The sequence below is a fragment of the Myxine glutinosa genome, chromosome 5 (assembly GCF_964187855.1).
Source record: "Myxine glutinosa chromosome 5, kmMyxGlut1.1, whole genome shotgun sequence".
NCBI classification, from domain to species: Eukaryota; Metazoa; Chordata; class Myxini; order Myxiniformes; family Myxinidae; genus Myxine; species Myxine glutinosa.
In genome coordinates, this window is record NC_136265.1 from 464548 (window position 1) to 481763 (window position 17216).

General features: G+C 43.2%; 1 protein-coding gene across 8 annotated transcripts in view; it reads right to left on the reverse strand.

The window, feature by feature from the left end:
* TRMT1 (tRNA methyltransferase 1) overlaps positions 1 to 17216 on the reverse strand; it is a 193448-nt gene that overhangs the window by 73764 nt on the left and 102468 nt on the right. For 4 of the 8 annotated variants that reach the window (XM_078777473.1, XM_078777472.1, XM_068117982.2 and 1 more), the window contains exons 10-12: positions 8939 to 9008; positions 1263 to 1307; positions 33 to 167 (exon numbers count right to left, since the gene is read on the reverse strand). In XM_078777473.1, the coding sequence (XP_078633599.1) occupies positions 33 to 167; positions 1263 to 1307; positions 8939 to 9008 (250 nt within the window). The remainder of the gene's footprint in view (positions 1 to 32; positions 168 to 1262; positions 1308 to 8938; positions 9009 to 17216) is intronic. The other 4 variants (XM_078777475.1, XM_078777474.1, XM_068117983.2 and 1 more) reach the window with 1 other exon arrangement.

Below are 17216 nucleotides of genomic sequence, written 5' to 3' on the forward strand. Positions count from 1 at the left end.
ACAATTATGTTTTGACCAACTGGCATGCTCACCTCAGTCATGACTGTGATCATTCCAATGATCCGGCTTGTTGTTCCAAACCTCGCCGGATTCCGTTGTACAGCCGACAAAATATTCCGAATAAAACTTTCATCATACATTGATTCTGCCCAAATAGGGCCTCCAAGCTGTCATAAGAAAAACAAAATGGAAAGTAGAAAACAGCAAATCCAGGGAACACATGACGTTGCCTCCAAAGCTAAAAACAAACAATAGTATGACGTACCAGCATCACCAAGTTTGCTTATTGGCACAAGTGAGGTGGGGAAAGGAGGGTGAGGGTGGGAGGGGTGGGGGGGGGGAGGGTTACACGTGCCCATGACTTCACCATGACATATGATGTCCAAATGTCACACACATCTATGCCCATGGGTTTCCCATGGGTGTCCCACTGGTATGCAATAAAGCAGGACTGACTGTCTGTCTGTCTGTCTGTCCTTCCGTCAACAAACTATTCCTTCAGTTTAGGAGTTAGCCCTGCCAAACTTTCTGTGGAACCTTTTAGGGTCCCAGAGGGTGTCCAAAGGTGGGTGGAAGGTTTTATAAATTCTTCAAATTGTGATTTTAGAGTTTCCACTCGTAAGAAGCTGCTCTCCATATATAAACTCATTCACAGGTTCAGCATTAACAGTTTCGCCATTTACCGGATTTACATTTTACCGGATGTACATCTACATTTACCAATGTAGAATCATTCGCTGGTTCGGTAATATCTCAATACAATTGAGATTTTGCATACTTCCCATACAACGCCAATCTTTCTTCGTGTGTAAACACATTTGCGGCTTTGGAAAGTTCTCAATATAACTGAGATTCTCGGTTTCCACCTGTGACATGCAACAATGTTTTGTGTGTAAACACATTCGTGGGAATAGGTATTTGAAGTTTCGCTATTGACCAAGCATAGAAACATTACCCACCTTCTGGTAGGGTCAGCTGCAGAAAGTTATTTTTTTTACCCAAGTCATTCACGAATTGGCTGTCCATGCCTGACATTCGACTGAAGGTGGCACAGGAATGTGGAATATATTGATTCATGATTTGGCATTCGTGGTTTCCACATTGTCCGTTTACTTTTGAACACTCAAAGATGCAATATGTACCACAAGGATTCAAAATGCATTGCGAGTATGTATATGTGTACGTATATATGTATGTATGTATGTATGTATGTATGCACGTGTATATATATATATAGTTACGTTTGTGGGGGTAGGCAATACCTTAGGGCTTAGTCCAAGTAGAATTGTATCGGTGGTGTGCTCCGACTGTCGTGAAGAAGAAGAAACCACATGTATAATAAGTAGGGACCCGGCAGACCGTATGTCATGGAAGAGTGCATATTTGTTCCCATCACGAGGGGTGGGGTCATGTTAATTAGTTAGGGATTATGTGTAATGAATCCCCTGTATGTAATGGCCTATGTAATTTTTCATCAGTTCCTTTTGACGTTAGCAGCACACACACAAATTAAGAAATCACGCATTTAAAACACTAAATAAAAGCGACCGGAACCAGGACATTCAACTAAAGCTGGTGCCGCAACCGTCACATCACAACACAAGCAGGCAGGTCCGGGAGGCCACGCCCCGAAGAGCAGTGATTGCTCCGGAAATTGGTTCAAGCAAGGACTGCTAAGATGGCACTCGCTGACAAGAGAGGACACAGAGACGTCGTGGGATGACGTCAGAGCCTTGAAGACAAAAGACGTTGTTCTGACATTTTCTCCCTCTTTCACCCAGAAGTTCATCGCGAACAGTGGCATTTTTGCTCTCTTGCGTGGGGCATTGGTGCTGTGCAGTCGGCATGTTATATCCCTAACTTTGGGTTTTGACGATCGTGAGGAAAGGTGGTTGCGGCTCATCGACTCTGGTGCGCTTGACCATGGCTTTGTGATGGCTGAGGTCCGTGCCGAGTGAACCAGAGAGGCGGAGGTGCTGTGTGGCACAGAGACGAGTGGACGGGCGCAGCCTGCTCGCTGCGCACTCGATGGCTAGAGGAGCAAACTGTGCATGGAGGCCTGGTTCCCACTCGTGAGCTGCGCGGCAAAGCGTGCTGTTCCCGCCAAAGACGCGGGGGTTTTTGACGATTCCCGACGGGGTTCAGAAGCCGCTCGCAGCTGAGTACTCACCTACGCATTACTTACTTTCATTTATTTATCCCCTTTGTGTTGTCTACGAGTCTGTGTGGGGGCGCTCCAATGAGGAATTTAGTTTTATCGTGCACTCTTTTGTTAAAGGCATTTTCTTCAATAAAGCCGGTATTTTTGGACATTTTAATTCTGTGTCAGGTTTGAGTGATTATCGCAGGTTTGAAGACGTCGGGTGGAAGCCGTCCAGGTAGGGTTCATCATTCTCCTTTCCCTCGCGTGTAAAGAATACCGTCATCATTGGATTGAATGCCTTGGAGTTAAAGCTCATTTGGTCATCCGTGTCACCCTGTGATGTTCACTACAGGGCAGACACACGACAATATACTGTGTGTGTATGTATGTGTGTGTATGCCGTATATATATATATATATATATATATATATATATATATATATATACAGTGGAACCTTGACTTACGAGTGCACCAACTTACGAGTTTTTCGAGATACGAGCCGTCGCTCGGGCGGTTTATTGCTTTGAGATGCGAGCCGAGATTTGAGTTACGAGCTTTCGCCACCCGCCACCAGGTGGGTTCCGGTCACGTGGTTATCTTGCCGTGCAAGTATCTCTGCCGTATATCGCTGCATTTTTGTTTTCGCATGTTGGTTATTTTGAGTTTACGCCACCCGCCACCAGGTGGGTTCCGGTCACGTGGTTATCTTGCCGTGCAAGTACAGTATCTCTGCCGTATATCGCTGCATTTTTGTTTTCGCATGCTGGTTATTGTGAGTTTACGCCACCCGCCACCAGGTGGGTTCCGGTCACGTGGTTATCTTGCCGTGCAAGTACAGTATCTCTGCCGTATATCGCTGCATTTTTGTTTTCGCATGTTGGTTATTTTGAGTTTACGCCACCCGCCACCAGGTGGGTTCCGGTCACGTGGTTATCTTGCCGTGCAAGCATATCTGCCGTATACCGCTGCTGTTTTGTTTTTGTTTTCGCATGTTGGTTATTTTGGAGCTTACGCCAGCCGCCACCAGGTGGGTTCCGGTCACGTGGTTATCTTGCCGTGCAAGCATATCTGCCGTATACCGCTGCTGTTTTGTTTTTGTTTTCGCATGTTGGTTATTTTGGAGCTTACGCCAGCCGCCACCAGGTGGGTTCCGGTCACGTGGTTATCTTGCCGTGCAAGCATATCTGCCGTATACCGCTGCTGTTTTGTTTTTGTTTTCGCATGTTGGTTATTTTGAAGGTTATTTTGAAGAAGAGGATGATGTGCTTGGATATAAAACACGCAATCGTCGAAAAACATGAGCGAGGTGTGCGTGTTGTCGACTTGGTGAGGCAGATGTGAAGGCAGCTGAAGATTTTATTATAACTTTTGCCGAACTGATAGAAGCCGAACGATACATCCCCCAGCAAATCTTCAACTGTGACGAGACAGGGCTCTTCTGGAAAAAGATGCCGAGGAGGACGTATATAACGGCAGAGGAGAAGAGCATGCCAGGCCACAACTTGTTCAGAGTGCCGGCGATAGCTCGCCTTCTCTTTGTGGAAGACACGGTGAGATCCTTAACATCCAACAACTAATGGGACGCAAACGGGGCGCCCAGTTTAGCGGTACACACATTGATGAATCACCCTGCCTGTGAAACACCGACATGACAGGTTATAGCTGGGTCGGGATTCAAACCCAGGCTGGACAGTTTAGAGTCAAGTGTGCGTACCTCCAGTCCAGGCCATCCTGCCAACTTGTATGCTGCATACAGGTGAAATATAAAGCGCGAGATATTTTTATATATACTGCATATTTAAAAAAAAATTGGTGTGGTTTTTGGCGGGCTGGAACGGATTAATAGCATTTCAATGCATTTTAATGGGGAAATTTGATTTGAGAAACGAGCAAATTGAGTTACGAGCTCGGTCACAGAACGAATTAAACTCGTAAGTCAAGGTTCCACTGTATATATATATATATATATATATATATATATATATATATATATATATATATATATATGTATGTATGTATGTATGTATGTATGTATGTATGTATGTATGTATGTATGTATGTATGTATGTATGTATGTATGTATGTATGTATGTATATATATATATATATATATATATATATATATATATATATATATATATATATATATATATATATATACATATATATATATATACACATACATACTAGGGTGGTGCTCAAAAAAAGTTTTTTAATATTTACTGGGACATGGCTTTATGTTGTTCCTTTTGTTCCAAAATGAAAAGACACCAAATATGAAAGCAATCTGATTTTATTTAGGGTGCCACATCAGCCTTCAAACTAAAGGTGTCTACAAAACTTTTCTCTATATGGATCGAAAGCAAAACCAGAAGTTTGTTTTATGAAAATCCACCCTCCACTCACTTTCTTTGTATTCTAGCAAGCACAAGTTACAATAGCTGCACAAATAGCACTATATTGCTATGAAAACTCAAATTCAATGATAACAATCCAAATGTTCAGTTCATAAAATGAAGAGACACCATATCACATAATATAAAAAAACCCAAATATAATGAGAAATGTAACTCCTATTTCTGGGCCTGTTTCACCACTGTTGCCTTCTTGGCATCGGGGTACATCTTCCTGTGAGCAGCAACAACTTGGAGCAGAGCTTGCTTTTGCTCTTCATCCTTTGTAAGGAGCTTATTGTAGTCTTGTATCAATGCGACACCCCTTTCTGCCCTGTCGTTCACCACGACTAAGCCACTGGCGGCTCTTTGCTTCCTGAAAGCTGGTTTCTTGCTCCCATGAACCAGGATCCTTATCCATCCAATCAGTTGGGGTCCCTAGGATGCTGAAGAAATGCTTGGTGTGTTTTGTTATGAGGCCAGCGATTGACAGGGCGGTTCCTCGTTTGATAGCTGGTCTCTTTGGAGAGGGGTTTTCACCGTCATTTTTCAATGCTTCAATCATATTGATCTTGCTTTCTTTGTCAATTCTGGTGTCAAAGAATGCAAATGCCACTAGTACTGGGCTCATGTACCACGTGTGGCGGCCAAGTGCCTTCAAGGCTGCCTGAGCCATCTTCTGATTGATTTGTTCAAACTTTTCCAACTTCTTGAAGAGGTTAATGTCATTCAGGGGAACCTCAATAGCTTGTGGAGCCCGAAACCAAGCCTGTACATACACAAGGCAGACAAAAATGTTGAAGGCTCGGAGTTCTCTCGCCTCTCGAAGTGTCAAGTGGAACTCTGACCGAAACATGAACACCTGTAGTGAATATAGTGCTTTTGCCATCCATCTGGCTCTGTGCATTGCTCCTGGAGCCATGATCCGGATTCCACGAGGTGGGATTCCTCCCATGTAGATGACAGTCAGTTCTAGGAGTTCACGATAATCATCTCGTGGCTGCTGATCTTTCAAACACACAAGAACGTTTTTGCTTCCAACACAGTGTCTACAGATCCCATTGAAGCCTTCCTCTCTGAGAATTGATCGTGAAGAAACTTCCTGTCCTCGAGGTTGGTGATTATGGCCTCCGAATCTGCATGCCTAAGATCAAACGTCTTCTCCAAGGAGGCCTTGAAGGATGCTTCCTTTTTCTCTTGGGTCGCACAACCCCGCTTTGCACCTTTTTGGAGGCTCCTCCATTCTTCATATAGCCTCTCCAAACGATGGATGCAGTGCTGCTTCGTCGTTGTAGGTAGGTGAGCTTTTTCCCAGAACTTCACAACCTCTTCAATGGTGAGGGTTGCACTCTCCCGGGCAGTGCGATTCTCCTTCTTCAGGTGATGGAAAAACAGGACAAGAGATTGATGCACAGTCGGGAGCTTGGCACCTTTGATGGCATCTCCAGAAGTGGACCCAATGAGATACACATTATCCTGAGCCCGAGTTTTCAATGAAACACTGGTACTAGCACATGCCATATCTGCAAAATAAGCAAGAATGTGGGTAAAATCCTGTTAATTCTTACTCCACAGGGTCACTCTCTACAAAAGAGCCACAGTCAATAAGTTAGGCCTACATATTACACACTAAAAAAGCGTACCCCTGACCCCGGGAACCTGTACAAAACATGCATGAAAATTGCCCAGATAGTGATCATAGGAAGTCTCAAAACTGTATGTATAATATATTGTATATATATAATGTATAATGTGTATTTATGTATATTTATTATTTAATGTATATTTACTATATATTTATTTTTAATATTATATTTAATGTATATATATAATTATGTATTTATTTTGTGTATATACAGCCCTGGTGTTGGGCTAGCGGCTAGGGTGCCGGCTTAGGATCCTAGGATCCTGGGTTCGAATCCCGGTCAATCGCTGAATTAACGCCAGGGGGGTTGACTCAGCCTGTCATCCTTCCGAGGTCGGCAAATTGAGTACCAGTTCACTGGTAATTCCCTGCTTGTCGTTAAAGGCGGCAAAAAGGGTTGGCGTCAGGAAGGGCATCCGGCCGTAAAACATTGCTTCAAAAAGGGGACCGAAAAACAACAACAACCACAGTTCCCGAAAAAGGCCAACCCCCGCTTGCGGGGAAAAATGGCCTCTAAAGGTGGTTTTTTATTTATTTTTATAGACAGCCCAAAAAATGGGAATTCCTATTTTTGCATGGGGGAAAATTCATCACTGATGTGGCACCCCTAAATATTATTGGATTCCATTCAAATTTGGTGTGGTTTCCTTTGACACCAAAAGGAACAGAAATAGACCATGTCCCTGAGAAAATCTGCATTTTGCTTTTTTGAAGCCCACCCTAATACATACACACACACACACACACACACACACACACACACACACACACACACACGAAAAAGTAAGTGCACCCCATGTAAAGTTTTGACTTTTTCAACATATTTCAACATACAGCTATTTGATCATTTAAACAATATTGATCGATAAAGGTGATATAATATAACAAATATCATGAAACATTTACATTTTGTAGTCCATTGTATAATTTAAATAAACATAAATGCAAATTTCACATGTGGAAAAAGTAAGTACACCCCTACATTTATCACTACTTCTAATACCTAAAATTAGAATCAGCTGCACCAGCTCAGGTGCAAATGATTAGAACATCGTTAGAGAGGATCTTGGAGGAACTTGTCTTATTTAAATTTTAGACATTTAGTTTGGTTTGCTCTTTGTTGTTGAAGTGTGCAGCATCACCATGCATAGATCAAAAGAGCTCTCTGAGGCCTTCAGAAAGAAGGTTATAGATGCCTACGAGTCTAGGAAGGGATTTAAAAAGATATCCAAACAATTTGAAATCAATCATTCGACTGTGCGGGAGATCATCTACAAGTGGAGAAGATTCCAAACAACTGCCAACTTGTTCAGGCCAGGCCGCCCCAGCAAGTTCAGCCCGAGAGCAGACTGCAAGATGCTGAAAGAAGTCTCGAAGAGCCCGAGAATGTCATCACGGGACCGACAAGTAGCTCTTGCTACTGTTGATGTCAAAGTGCACGAGTCTACCATGAGAAAGAGGCTGCACAAATTTGATCTACATGGGAGGTGTGCCAGGCGGAAACCTTTGCTGTCCAGAAAGAACATCAGGGCAAGACTAAAGTTTGCCAATGAACACCTCGGCAAAGACCAGCACTTCTGGAACAATGTGCTCTGGACAGATGAGTCACAGGTAGAGCGATTTGGCCACAGTACCAGAAGACATGTTTGGCGAAAACCAAAGACAGCATTTGACCACAAGAACCTGATACCAACTGTAAAGCACGGTGGTGGAAATATTATGGTTTGGGGCAGCTTTGCTGCATCAGGGCCTGGGCAGCTCACCATCATAGAATCCACTATGAATTCTTCATTATACCAGAGGGTGCTTGAGGATAATGTGAGGCCATCTGTCGGAAAGTTGAAGTTCAACCGAAGGTGGACCTTGCAACATGACAATGACCCTAAACATACCAGTAAATCCACCATGGAATGGCTGAAAAGAAAGAAATGGAGGGTTCTGGAATGGCCAAGTCAAAGCCCGGATCTAAATCCATCGAGATGTTGTGGGGGGATTTGAAACGAGCTGTGCATGCAAGAAAACCCTCAAACATCGCACGACTGAAAGAATTCTGCATGGAGGAGTGGGAAAAATTTCTCCCAGTCGATGTCAGAGACTGGAAGACAGTTATAAGAAACACCTACTTGAGGTTGTTTCTGCCAAAGGGGGCAATACCACCTATTAGAGCCAAGGGTGTACTTACTTTTTCCACATGCGAAATTTGCATTTATGTTTATTTAAATTATGCAATGGACGACAAAATGTAAATGTTTCATGATATTTGTTATATTATGTCACCTTTATCTATCAATATGGTTGAAATGCAGATCAAATAGCTGTATGTTGAAATATGTTGAAAAAGTCATAACCTTACATGGGGTGTACTTACTTTTTCACGTGACTGTACATGCATACATACATACATACATACATACATACATACATACAAACATACATAATGCATCCAAAGAATTGCCTTGTTGAATATAGTAGGATAATGGAAGGTGAAAAGGGTCCGTCTACCAGAGTGGAACAAACACACACCAAATAGTTTCAAAAATATCAAAATAAACATCTCAAAAGAACGTGCATAACATGGTCTCCAACCAATAATTTCACAAGAACTTTCTTGACTGTTGACAAACACGCTGACTATTCACCAGACTGATTTTCAGATGGCAGTAATCGCACCTATTCTCTTTCCTTTCCCTCCCGGGTGTTGTACCTGACAAAAACATTTTCAATATACATGAGTGTTGATGTCTGCAGACACGTACTTGATGGTGATGGGTACAGACGTCACAAACTGGACCGACTGGAGGACCTTGAGCAGGAGTAAACTTGAAACTGCATAAATTTACACAATCAAATCAATCAAAATTAACAAAGGTAATAACTTATTGCATGCACACTGCAAAACAACATCTTTTCAATTACCTTATTCACTGAACAAATAACTAATAAAACAAGTCGTATCAGACACAGGCAAGCTGGATATTTGCACTCTTGTCTTCCAAAACAAAACTGAAATTACATATATCTATTAAACATTCCAAAACTCGTTTAGAAAACAAAAAAGCGTTCCAAAACAAAAATATTTTTAAAAAATTTAAACGGTTTCCTAAAAGTTGTCAAGAGTCAAACGAAATGTGCATCAATTTGTCGTCCAGCAAGAACTGTGGTAGGACAATAATAACACTGAATTGTACTCCGTCGGTGGGAGTCATAAACCGAATCAGACAATGATTTAACTGTTATACAGTATAATATGTGCGCCGTTCACTCTTGGAGTGTTCTTGAACTTTACAAAAAACTTGGAGTTTTTTCTTTTAATGACTTTTAAAAGTGCATTTGCATTTTGAAATTAATCCTATTAAATTAAACTCATTAATAATTTAAATTAATGTTATGATCAGTATTTTATGCCCATCAAATGTGAAATGCCCAAGTGAAAGTAACTATTTGAAACCGAAGCCATTAGATCATGCATCCTCAAGGCCCTCTCAAATCACAAGAATACAAACAAAGAGCTTTGGTTAAGAGGAGGAAACTATGTCCATCAACACTACATTTCACATTTATTGACTTAAACTAACTACAGCAGAGGGAGGGGGTTGAGATAGAGGATTGGGGATGAAAACACTAGGGCAAGCAGAAATCACAAATAAATAATATAATGACAAATAATAATATATTATTGTAGTCACCGGACTCGTCCCAGTTGCCTGGTCCAAATCCAATGAACCACATCAAAGGGATTACACCAGTCGAGAGACGCGCTGATAGGAACCGTGGACCCGACCATCCTAATTAGTGATCTGAGCGGAGATCGCCAGACAATGGTACGTTTTCTACAAGGGGTAAACCTCTACAACCCAGTAAGTCCCTTTACAGACGTTATTACCTCCGCCACCAAAGGTGGATGAAGGTTATGTTTTCACCCCTGTCTCTGTTTGTCTGCGAGCAGGATACCGCAAAAAGGTATGGATGAATTTGGTGGACAGGTTTGGTGTGTGACAAAGACAAATTTATTCAAAGTACAGCCGTTCCTACGGGAGCAGCAGGGTCATTCTTCTCTGGGATATATAGATTACAGTAGATCTACGGTCGGGCCTCAATAAATTGTGGGGGGGGGGTGGGGGGGGGAGGGTGCGGGACAGGTGTTCATTTACCAAGAATCCTGCAGAGCACTCCCCGAGTGATTTAAGCATTCGTGCACACACTCCATTCAAAACCATTCATAAGCAACGGCTGGCTTGGCAAGCCCTAGCTAGCTGCTTCGTAACTAAACACGCTCCGGGTTTCCTACATTTCCGTTTAGATTTAAACAGCATTAGCGACAGTTTTAAAAGGTAATCATACGTGCTTGTGGTTTATAATATTTTTACTTCTGGTAGGGGCCGGTGCTCCCACGGCAACACCACCATAAGCTATTTAACACGGCGTTTGGCCAAGAAGGAAACACCCCTTGGGGATGTGGGACATTATCAGTATTAATATTGTTTTGTAATAACAGCATTATGCTATTAGTTTTCTTAACACGTATATACACCTCAACACGCATCCCCATTGGCGGGGAAAACCCCCTTGGGAAGGGGGGAAATGAATTCGCCACAACCTTTATTGTGTGACCCTTAGTCCTCCTGTGAAGTTTGGTTGAGATTGGATAAGTAACAACCGAATGTATCACGGTCAAAAATCGTCAGACACCAAATTGTGTATTTTAGTGTGATTTTGGTAAATATCTGGATCCTATCATTTTTAATGAAACGGAAAACCAAATACTGCATTGGGGTCAACACAAGGAACCCAAAAAAAAAAAGAAGTAAAGAGCAAAGATGGAGTCATCAGGAGGAATCTGGATAAGATTCGGGTTTCAACCGCTACTCCTCTCACCAAAAATCCAACCAAGCGCAGCCAAGTGAACCTTCCAGAAAAAAAAATTCTGCAAGAGTTCACTTCTCCGAAGACAGATAGATAAAGAAAAAGAGAAATAAAGAAGAAAGAATTAAAATGAACAAGCATTCTGAGTGTTGCGCTGCAATCCATGTCCCCTAACGGGTACCGGCAGGCAGTCTGTCGTCCGGAAAACTGTTGGGGCAGCCTGCACATATTGCACTGTGTGAATTATATAATTAACAACTCACGGTCTGAGGTAACTCGGCTAATAATTATCCGATTTGCACCAAATAAAGTTAATGAATGGTTGCACAGAACCCTACTTCTCACTAAAAGTGGAAACAGAATGTAAATTGGAGTTAAAATAAGCCCGCAAGGTCGCTCCGTGGAGCGGCATGCACGTATTGCACTGTGTGAATTATATAATTACCAACTCACGGTCTGAGGTAACTCGGCTAAACATTATCCGATTTGCACCAAATAAAGTTCATGAACAGTTGCACAGACCCCTACGTCTCACTAAAAGTGGAAACAGAATGTAAATTGGAGTTAAAACAAGGAATATTAACAGCTTTGATTTACCGCACTCCAAATTATAGTCCAGAAAACTGTTGGCGAAATTACCAAAGTTCAAAGTGCCATAACTTTGTCAAAAATGATCGAAACGTCGTGACGTTCGAACGTGATCTGTAATTTATCATGAGGAAACCATTTACCAAGTTTGAAATCATTAGCATTAAGAGTTTCGAAAAAAGGTCCGGAAAGCACAGACGGACAGACTGACAGACGGACAGACGGCGTGCAAACCTATAGTCCCCTCCGGTGTACACCGGTAGGGGACTAATAAAGAGAAATATGAAAAAGTAGAAAGAAATGTGAAAGGAACAAAGATCCCTAAATCCCAACCCTAGCTCGTTCCCGTAACTCTGAGCCCCAACTCCTAGCCCCCCAACTCCTAGCCCCCCAACTCCTAGCTCCCCCCAACTCCTAGCTCCCCCAAACTCCTAGCTCCCCCCAACTCCTAGCTCCCCCCAACTCCTAGCTCCCCCCAACTCCGGGCCCCAACTCCTAGCTCCCCCCAACTCCGGGCCCCAACTCCTAGCCCTAAATGATTCTTCACCTTTGAGAGATAAGGCCAAAAACGATGTATAGAGAGCTATCTCAAAATGTTGTTGTCGGATGCAGACAAAAAAAAGATGGACAGGTTGGGCATTTGACAAGGACCAATTCCTTTGATTCTGGTGAAGATCTGAATCCAGATTCGGATACAATAACTTTTTAAAATATAAAAGTGATTCTTCACTATTGAGAGTTGGGGCCAAAAATGATATATGGTGAAACCCCAACATTCGCGTTTTCTCTATTCGAGGACTCTGCATATTTGCAGTTAACAAAATGTGACTTGCTGCTACATTTGCAGCCATGTGCTTCGTGGATTTGCATTTTTTTTGCCACCGAACCATCTTCCATGAGCCACACATAAACACAAAGCAGCTCTAACTGACCATCTACCACCAGCCACGAATAAACACTTCTAAAACCATTTTATGTGACCCACGCATAAATCATCCCCCACCACCACTTGCGCAGAAACCATCGCCGTAACTATCCCCCACAAACAACGGTCACACTGTCCACCCCTACTCCATCTCCCCACAATCCCTGTATGGCTACTTATGTGCACCGTGTCCTGGGTCTCATTCTTTTTGCACTCATTCTTCGTCCCGCTGCCTTGATCTGCTGTGATTTCTCGCACTTGTGAACTTTTGCGCACATCGTTCGATCATGGGTACTAAGCACACAAGCAGTGCAGATGTGTCTGCTCCCATGAGGCAGAAAAAGTCATGATCCTGAGACAGAAAGTTGAGCTACTTGACCGCCTTTCAAGAGGTGAGAGCGAGGCCTCTGTGGGCAGGCACGATGGCGTGAACGAGTCGACCGTGCGCTACATAAAGAAAAACGAGAAGGCAATTTGTGGAAGTGTCACGGCTAATGCAGTACCCAGCACCAAATTGGTTAACCAGGTCTGGAACATCCACATCAAAGCAATGGAGATGGCATCAAATGTGTGGATAAAGGACAATGCTCAGAGAAACATTCCTTTAAGTGGACCTCTGATAAGTGAAAAGGCAAAGAGGATGTACTCTCTCCTCCACATATTTTCTGATGTCCTTGTTCCCCACTGTTGGTGTGCTTCCCTCTCTCTCCTGCTCCCTTTATTATAATTTCGATGTGTTAGCTCGTACACGAGCCTCGACTATGTGTACAAACTAGAACGACACTGACGTCGACCGATATGCCTCCGCCCACATTGTCACATCATTATAATACTTGTACCAAGTTTGATTTAAATCCATTCAGCTGTTCTCAAGTTATCACATTTGTACCTGACATGACCTCTGACCTTTGACCTCTTGACCCCCAAATTTAATCAGTTCATGTTTACATCATTATACATACCTGTACCAAGTTTGAATTAGATCCCAATAGCCGTTCTCAAGTTATAGACCTATTACAGACTTTGACCTTTGACCTCTTGACCACAAAATCTAATCAGTTCATCTTCACCTCATTATACATACCTGCACCAAGTTTGACTAAGATCCCTTCAGCCGTTCTCAAGTTATCGTGGAAACGAAAACCTATCACGGATGGACGGACGGACGGACAACATGAAAACAATGCCTCCGGCGACTTCGTCGGCAGAGGAATAAAAAAGCTGGCTAGCTGGCACGGGTGGTGCTGCAAACACGAGCGATGCGGGTACGAGTGATGTGGATACGAGTGGCCCCAGTTCCTTCCAAGCAACCAAGCTTCACTGCCTCAAGCGGCGTTATGGTCTCCACAACGTAAAGCTCACAGGTGAGCGTACCTCAGAGGACCACAAGGCAGTTGAAACTTTCTTAGGTTAACTCACGCAGCTCATCGAGAAGAAGGGTAAGTACCAGAGCAGGTCTTCAATGCAGACAAGAAGAAAATGTTCCTGTTCTGGAAGAAAATGTCCACTACGAGTGTAGAATTATAAAGGATATATATTAAGGTGGTCCACAGATATATGTAATATTTAATACTATAAAAAATCCATGCTCCACAAGGCTGCCCTTGTTCCTATGTTTATAAAGATCATATGAACCAAATATGAGGTCAATTGGAACTTATTTAGAGGTTGCTCAAAAAATAACATTTTTAATTTATCCTGTTTTTTTCAGATGGCAGAAACTCACAGCTCTTCCACAGTTTGGTTGCTGGGCAAGTCTGAAAAGGAAATAATACGTGGGGAACTACCAACCAAAGGACACACATTGCAGAAAATGGTGTACCATCACATACAAGAACACCATACAGTTCGTGAAAGTGCCAAACTTAGTGTACAAGCTGTGTGTGCATACTGGGAGAAAGCACGAATTCCAGTGCACAGAGTAGATTCCTGTGAGTGCCAACTTTTGAAGTTGAATGATGCCAACAAACTGGCAAAGAAAAATAGAACCAAGACATTCGAAAACTATAGAGTGAAGGAGCAGATGTTCAAAGATGATCTTCAATCCCTCTTCGATATCTCACCAAATGATGCGCTTGAGAAAATGACGAATAAAGAAGACAAAGCATTCCTTATCTTGCAGCGTGAGGATCCCTCAAGTTCACGTATGGGATCTGTGGACAACACTCTGGCAGGGAAGGAGAACAGACAGCGTATCAGGCTTGAGAATGAAGATAAAAGAAAGAATAAACATGCTGCTGAGACTCGAACAGCAATGCAATCTGTTCCATCAATATCGGCTGTGGTTGATGATGATGATGAGTCTGAGATTGAAAGCTCCGATTCAGGGGACAATGAATTCAAACTCCAAAGTCCATCTTCTGCCAAACAGGCGAAAAAGGGGCTCCCATCAAGGTGATCACTCCAGCAACAGTGGCAACTCTGGACAGCATAAATCTCTCAGATTGGCATGCTGTTTGTGGCCAGTGCTTTCGCACAATCTCTTGGTCATACCATTAGACAAGTGCAAGCCAACAATAATAAATAATTTGAGTAATTGAAAATAGATAATTTATCTATGAATTGATGTATGATGCTAAAAATTCTGTATTTCATTATTCATTAAGATTTGTCAACATTTTGAGCAACCTCTAAATATTGTCCAATCAAGCTCAAATTTTCACCACAAACTACTTTCTTCAAAAGGAATAGGGGCAGGCTTGTGGAGAAATGCAAAACCAATCTTCAAATTTTTGGACCACCCTAATATACGAGGTGTGTTCAAAAAGTATCCGACCTTTGTTCATAAAAAATACTCGTATCCAGATACAATAAACTTACACTAATCTCCTTCAAAGTAGTCCCCTTGGGCTGCCACACACTTCTCCCAACGGTTCTGCCACTGTTGGAAGCAGCGCTGGAACGCCTCTTTTGGGATGGCGCGCAGCTGGTCCGTTGCATTCCGCATGATGTCTTCTCTGGACTGAAATCTGGTCCCTTTCAGGGGCATTTTCAGCTTGGAGAAAAGCCAGAAGTCACACGGAGCCATGTCGGGAGAGTAGGGAGCCTGACGAAGCACAGGTGTGTTGTGTTTGGCCAAGAAACTCTGTATCAAATGTGAAGAATTGGCGGGTGCGTTATCGTGATGGAGCTGCCAATTGCCCGCTGCCCACAGGTCCAGCCGTTTGCGTCGCACAGCGTCATGAAGGCGACGCAGAACCTCTTGGTAATACTCCTTGGTGATGGTTGTGCCGTGTGGTGCGTACTCGTGATGAACCACGCCACTGGAGTCGAAGAAGACGGTCAGCATGACTTTGACATTGCTGCGGACCTGCCTTGCTTTTTTTGGCCTCGGGGATGTTGGATGCTTCCATTGTGATGACTGCAACTTGGTTTCTGGGTCGTACCCATAAACCCAGGGCTCATCGCCAGTGATCACTGTGTTGAGGAAGCTGGGATCGCTGTTCACAGTCTCCAGCATGTCCTGTGCGATCTCCAAACGGAGTTGCTTCTGCTCAATCGTTAGCAGCTTTGGTACGAATTTCGCTGAGATTCTCCTGAAGCCCAAATCCTCCTTAATAATGGAATGAACGGATCCAATGCTGACGCCCACCTCGTCTGCAAGTTCTCTGATCGTGATTCGACGATCCTGCATCACCAGGGTCCTCAATTGGTCAATGACGATCTCATTTCGGGATGTTGAGGGCCTACCCGAACGTGCTTCACTCTCCACTGATGTGCGGCCATCTTTGAAGCGGTTGTACCACTCCTTTATCTGTGTGGTGCTCATTGCTTCGTCCCCGAAGGCCTGTTGAATCTTTTGGATCGTTTCCACTTGGGAATCGCCAAGCTTTACACAAAATTTGATGCAGTAGCGTTGTTCAAGTTTTTCCGTCATTTTGTCAAAAACGAAAATCCGACGGCGCTCACTTACACTTCCTCACTCATCGGCGGTCTGCCGTCGAATGACAGCTTCTGCAGGTGGGAAAAAATTCACGCGTGCGCATTAGGATCACCTACATACGTGCACCAATCAACGCCTCCCTAGCTTCATTTGTTTACGCACGACAAATTAAGGTCGCATACTTTTTGAACACACCTCGTATATGGGTGAAGTGCAGGCGAATTATTACCTGCACTTTCTGATTCGAAATTGCAGAGACTCCATTTTTACAATGGGAAAAGCTAAAGCATTTAGTTTTCAGCAAGGAAGATCGAACAACCACTGGACATCTGTGAGTTGATCTTTATCACCCTGGCAAATGTGCACAGAGGTAGAATGTTGACACAGCACGGGGCTGGGGACAAGAGTTAATTAGTGAGATGGAAGAGATCAGAAGAAACTGACCTTTCCGGCCCAAATCACGATCCTAGTCTCCTTTTTTCTTATCACAATCTTGTGTAAACTCCTTAGCAGGCTGGACATTGAGAAGCAGATGCCGGTGGTGCCACAGAGACTGGGTTTTTGACCTGGCCAAGCTTTTGTAAGTGATCCCGAAATTCCAACTGAACAACATCAAAGGGAATTGTGCTTATATAACGGGACACTGCGAGGCTTGGAGCAGAGATTGCCTGCGAGTGAACAACGCGTCGTTTTCTGTCTGTATTTCCGTGTAAAGTATAAGTGTGTAATAGTGTTGGTTTCTCTCCATACGATGATTGAATAAATCTCAGTGGAA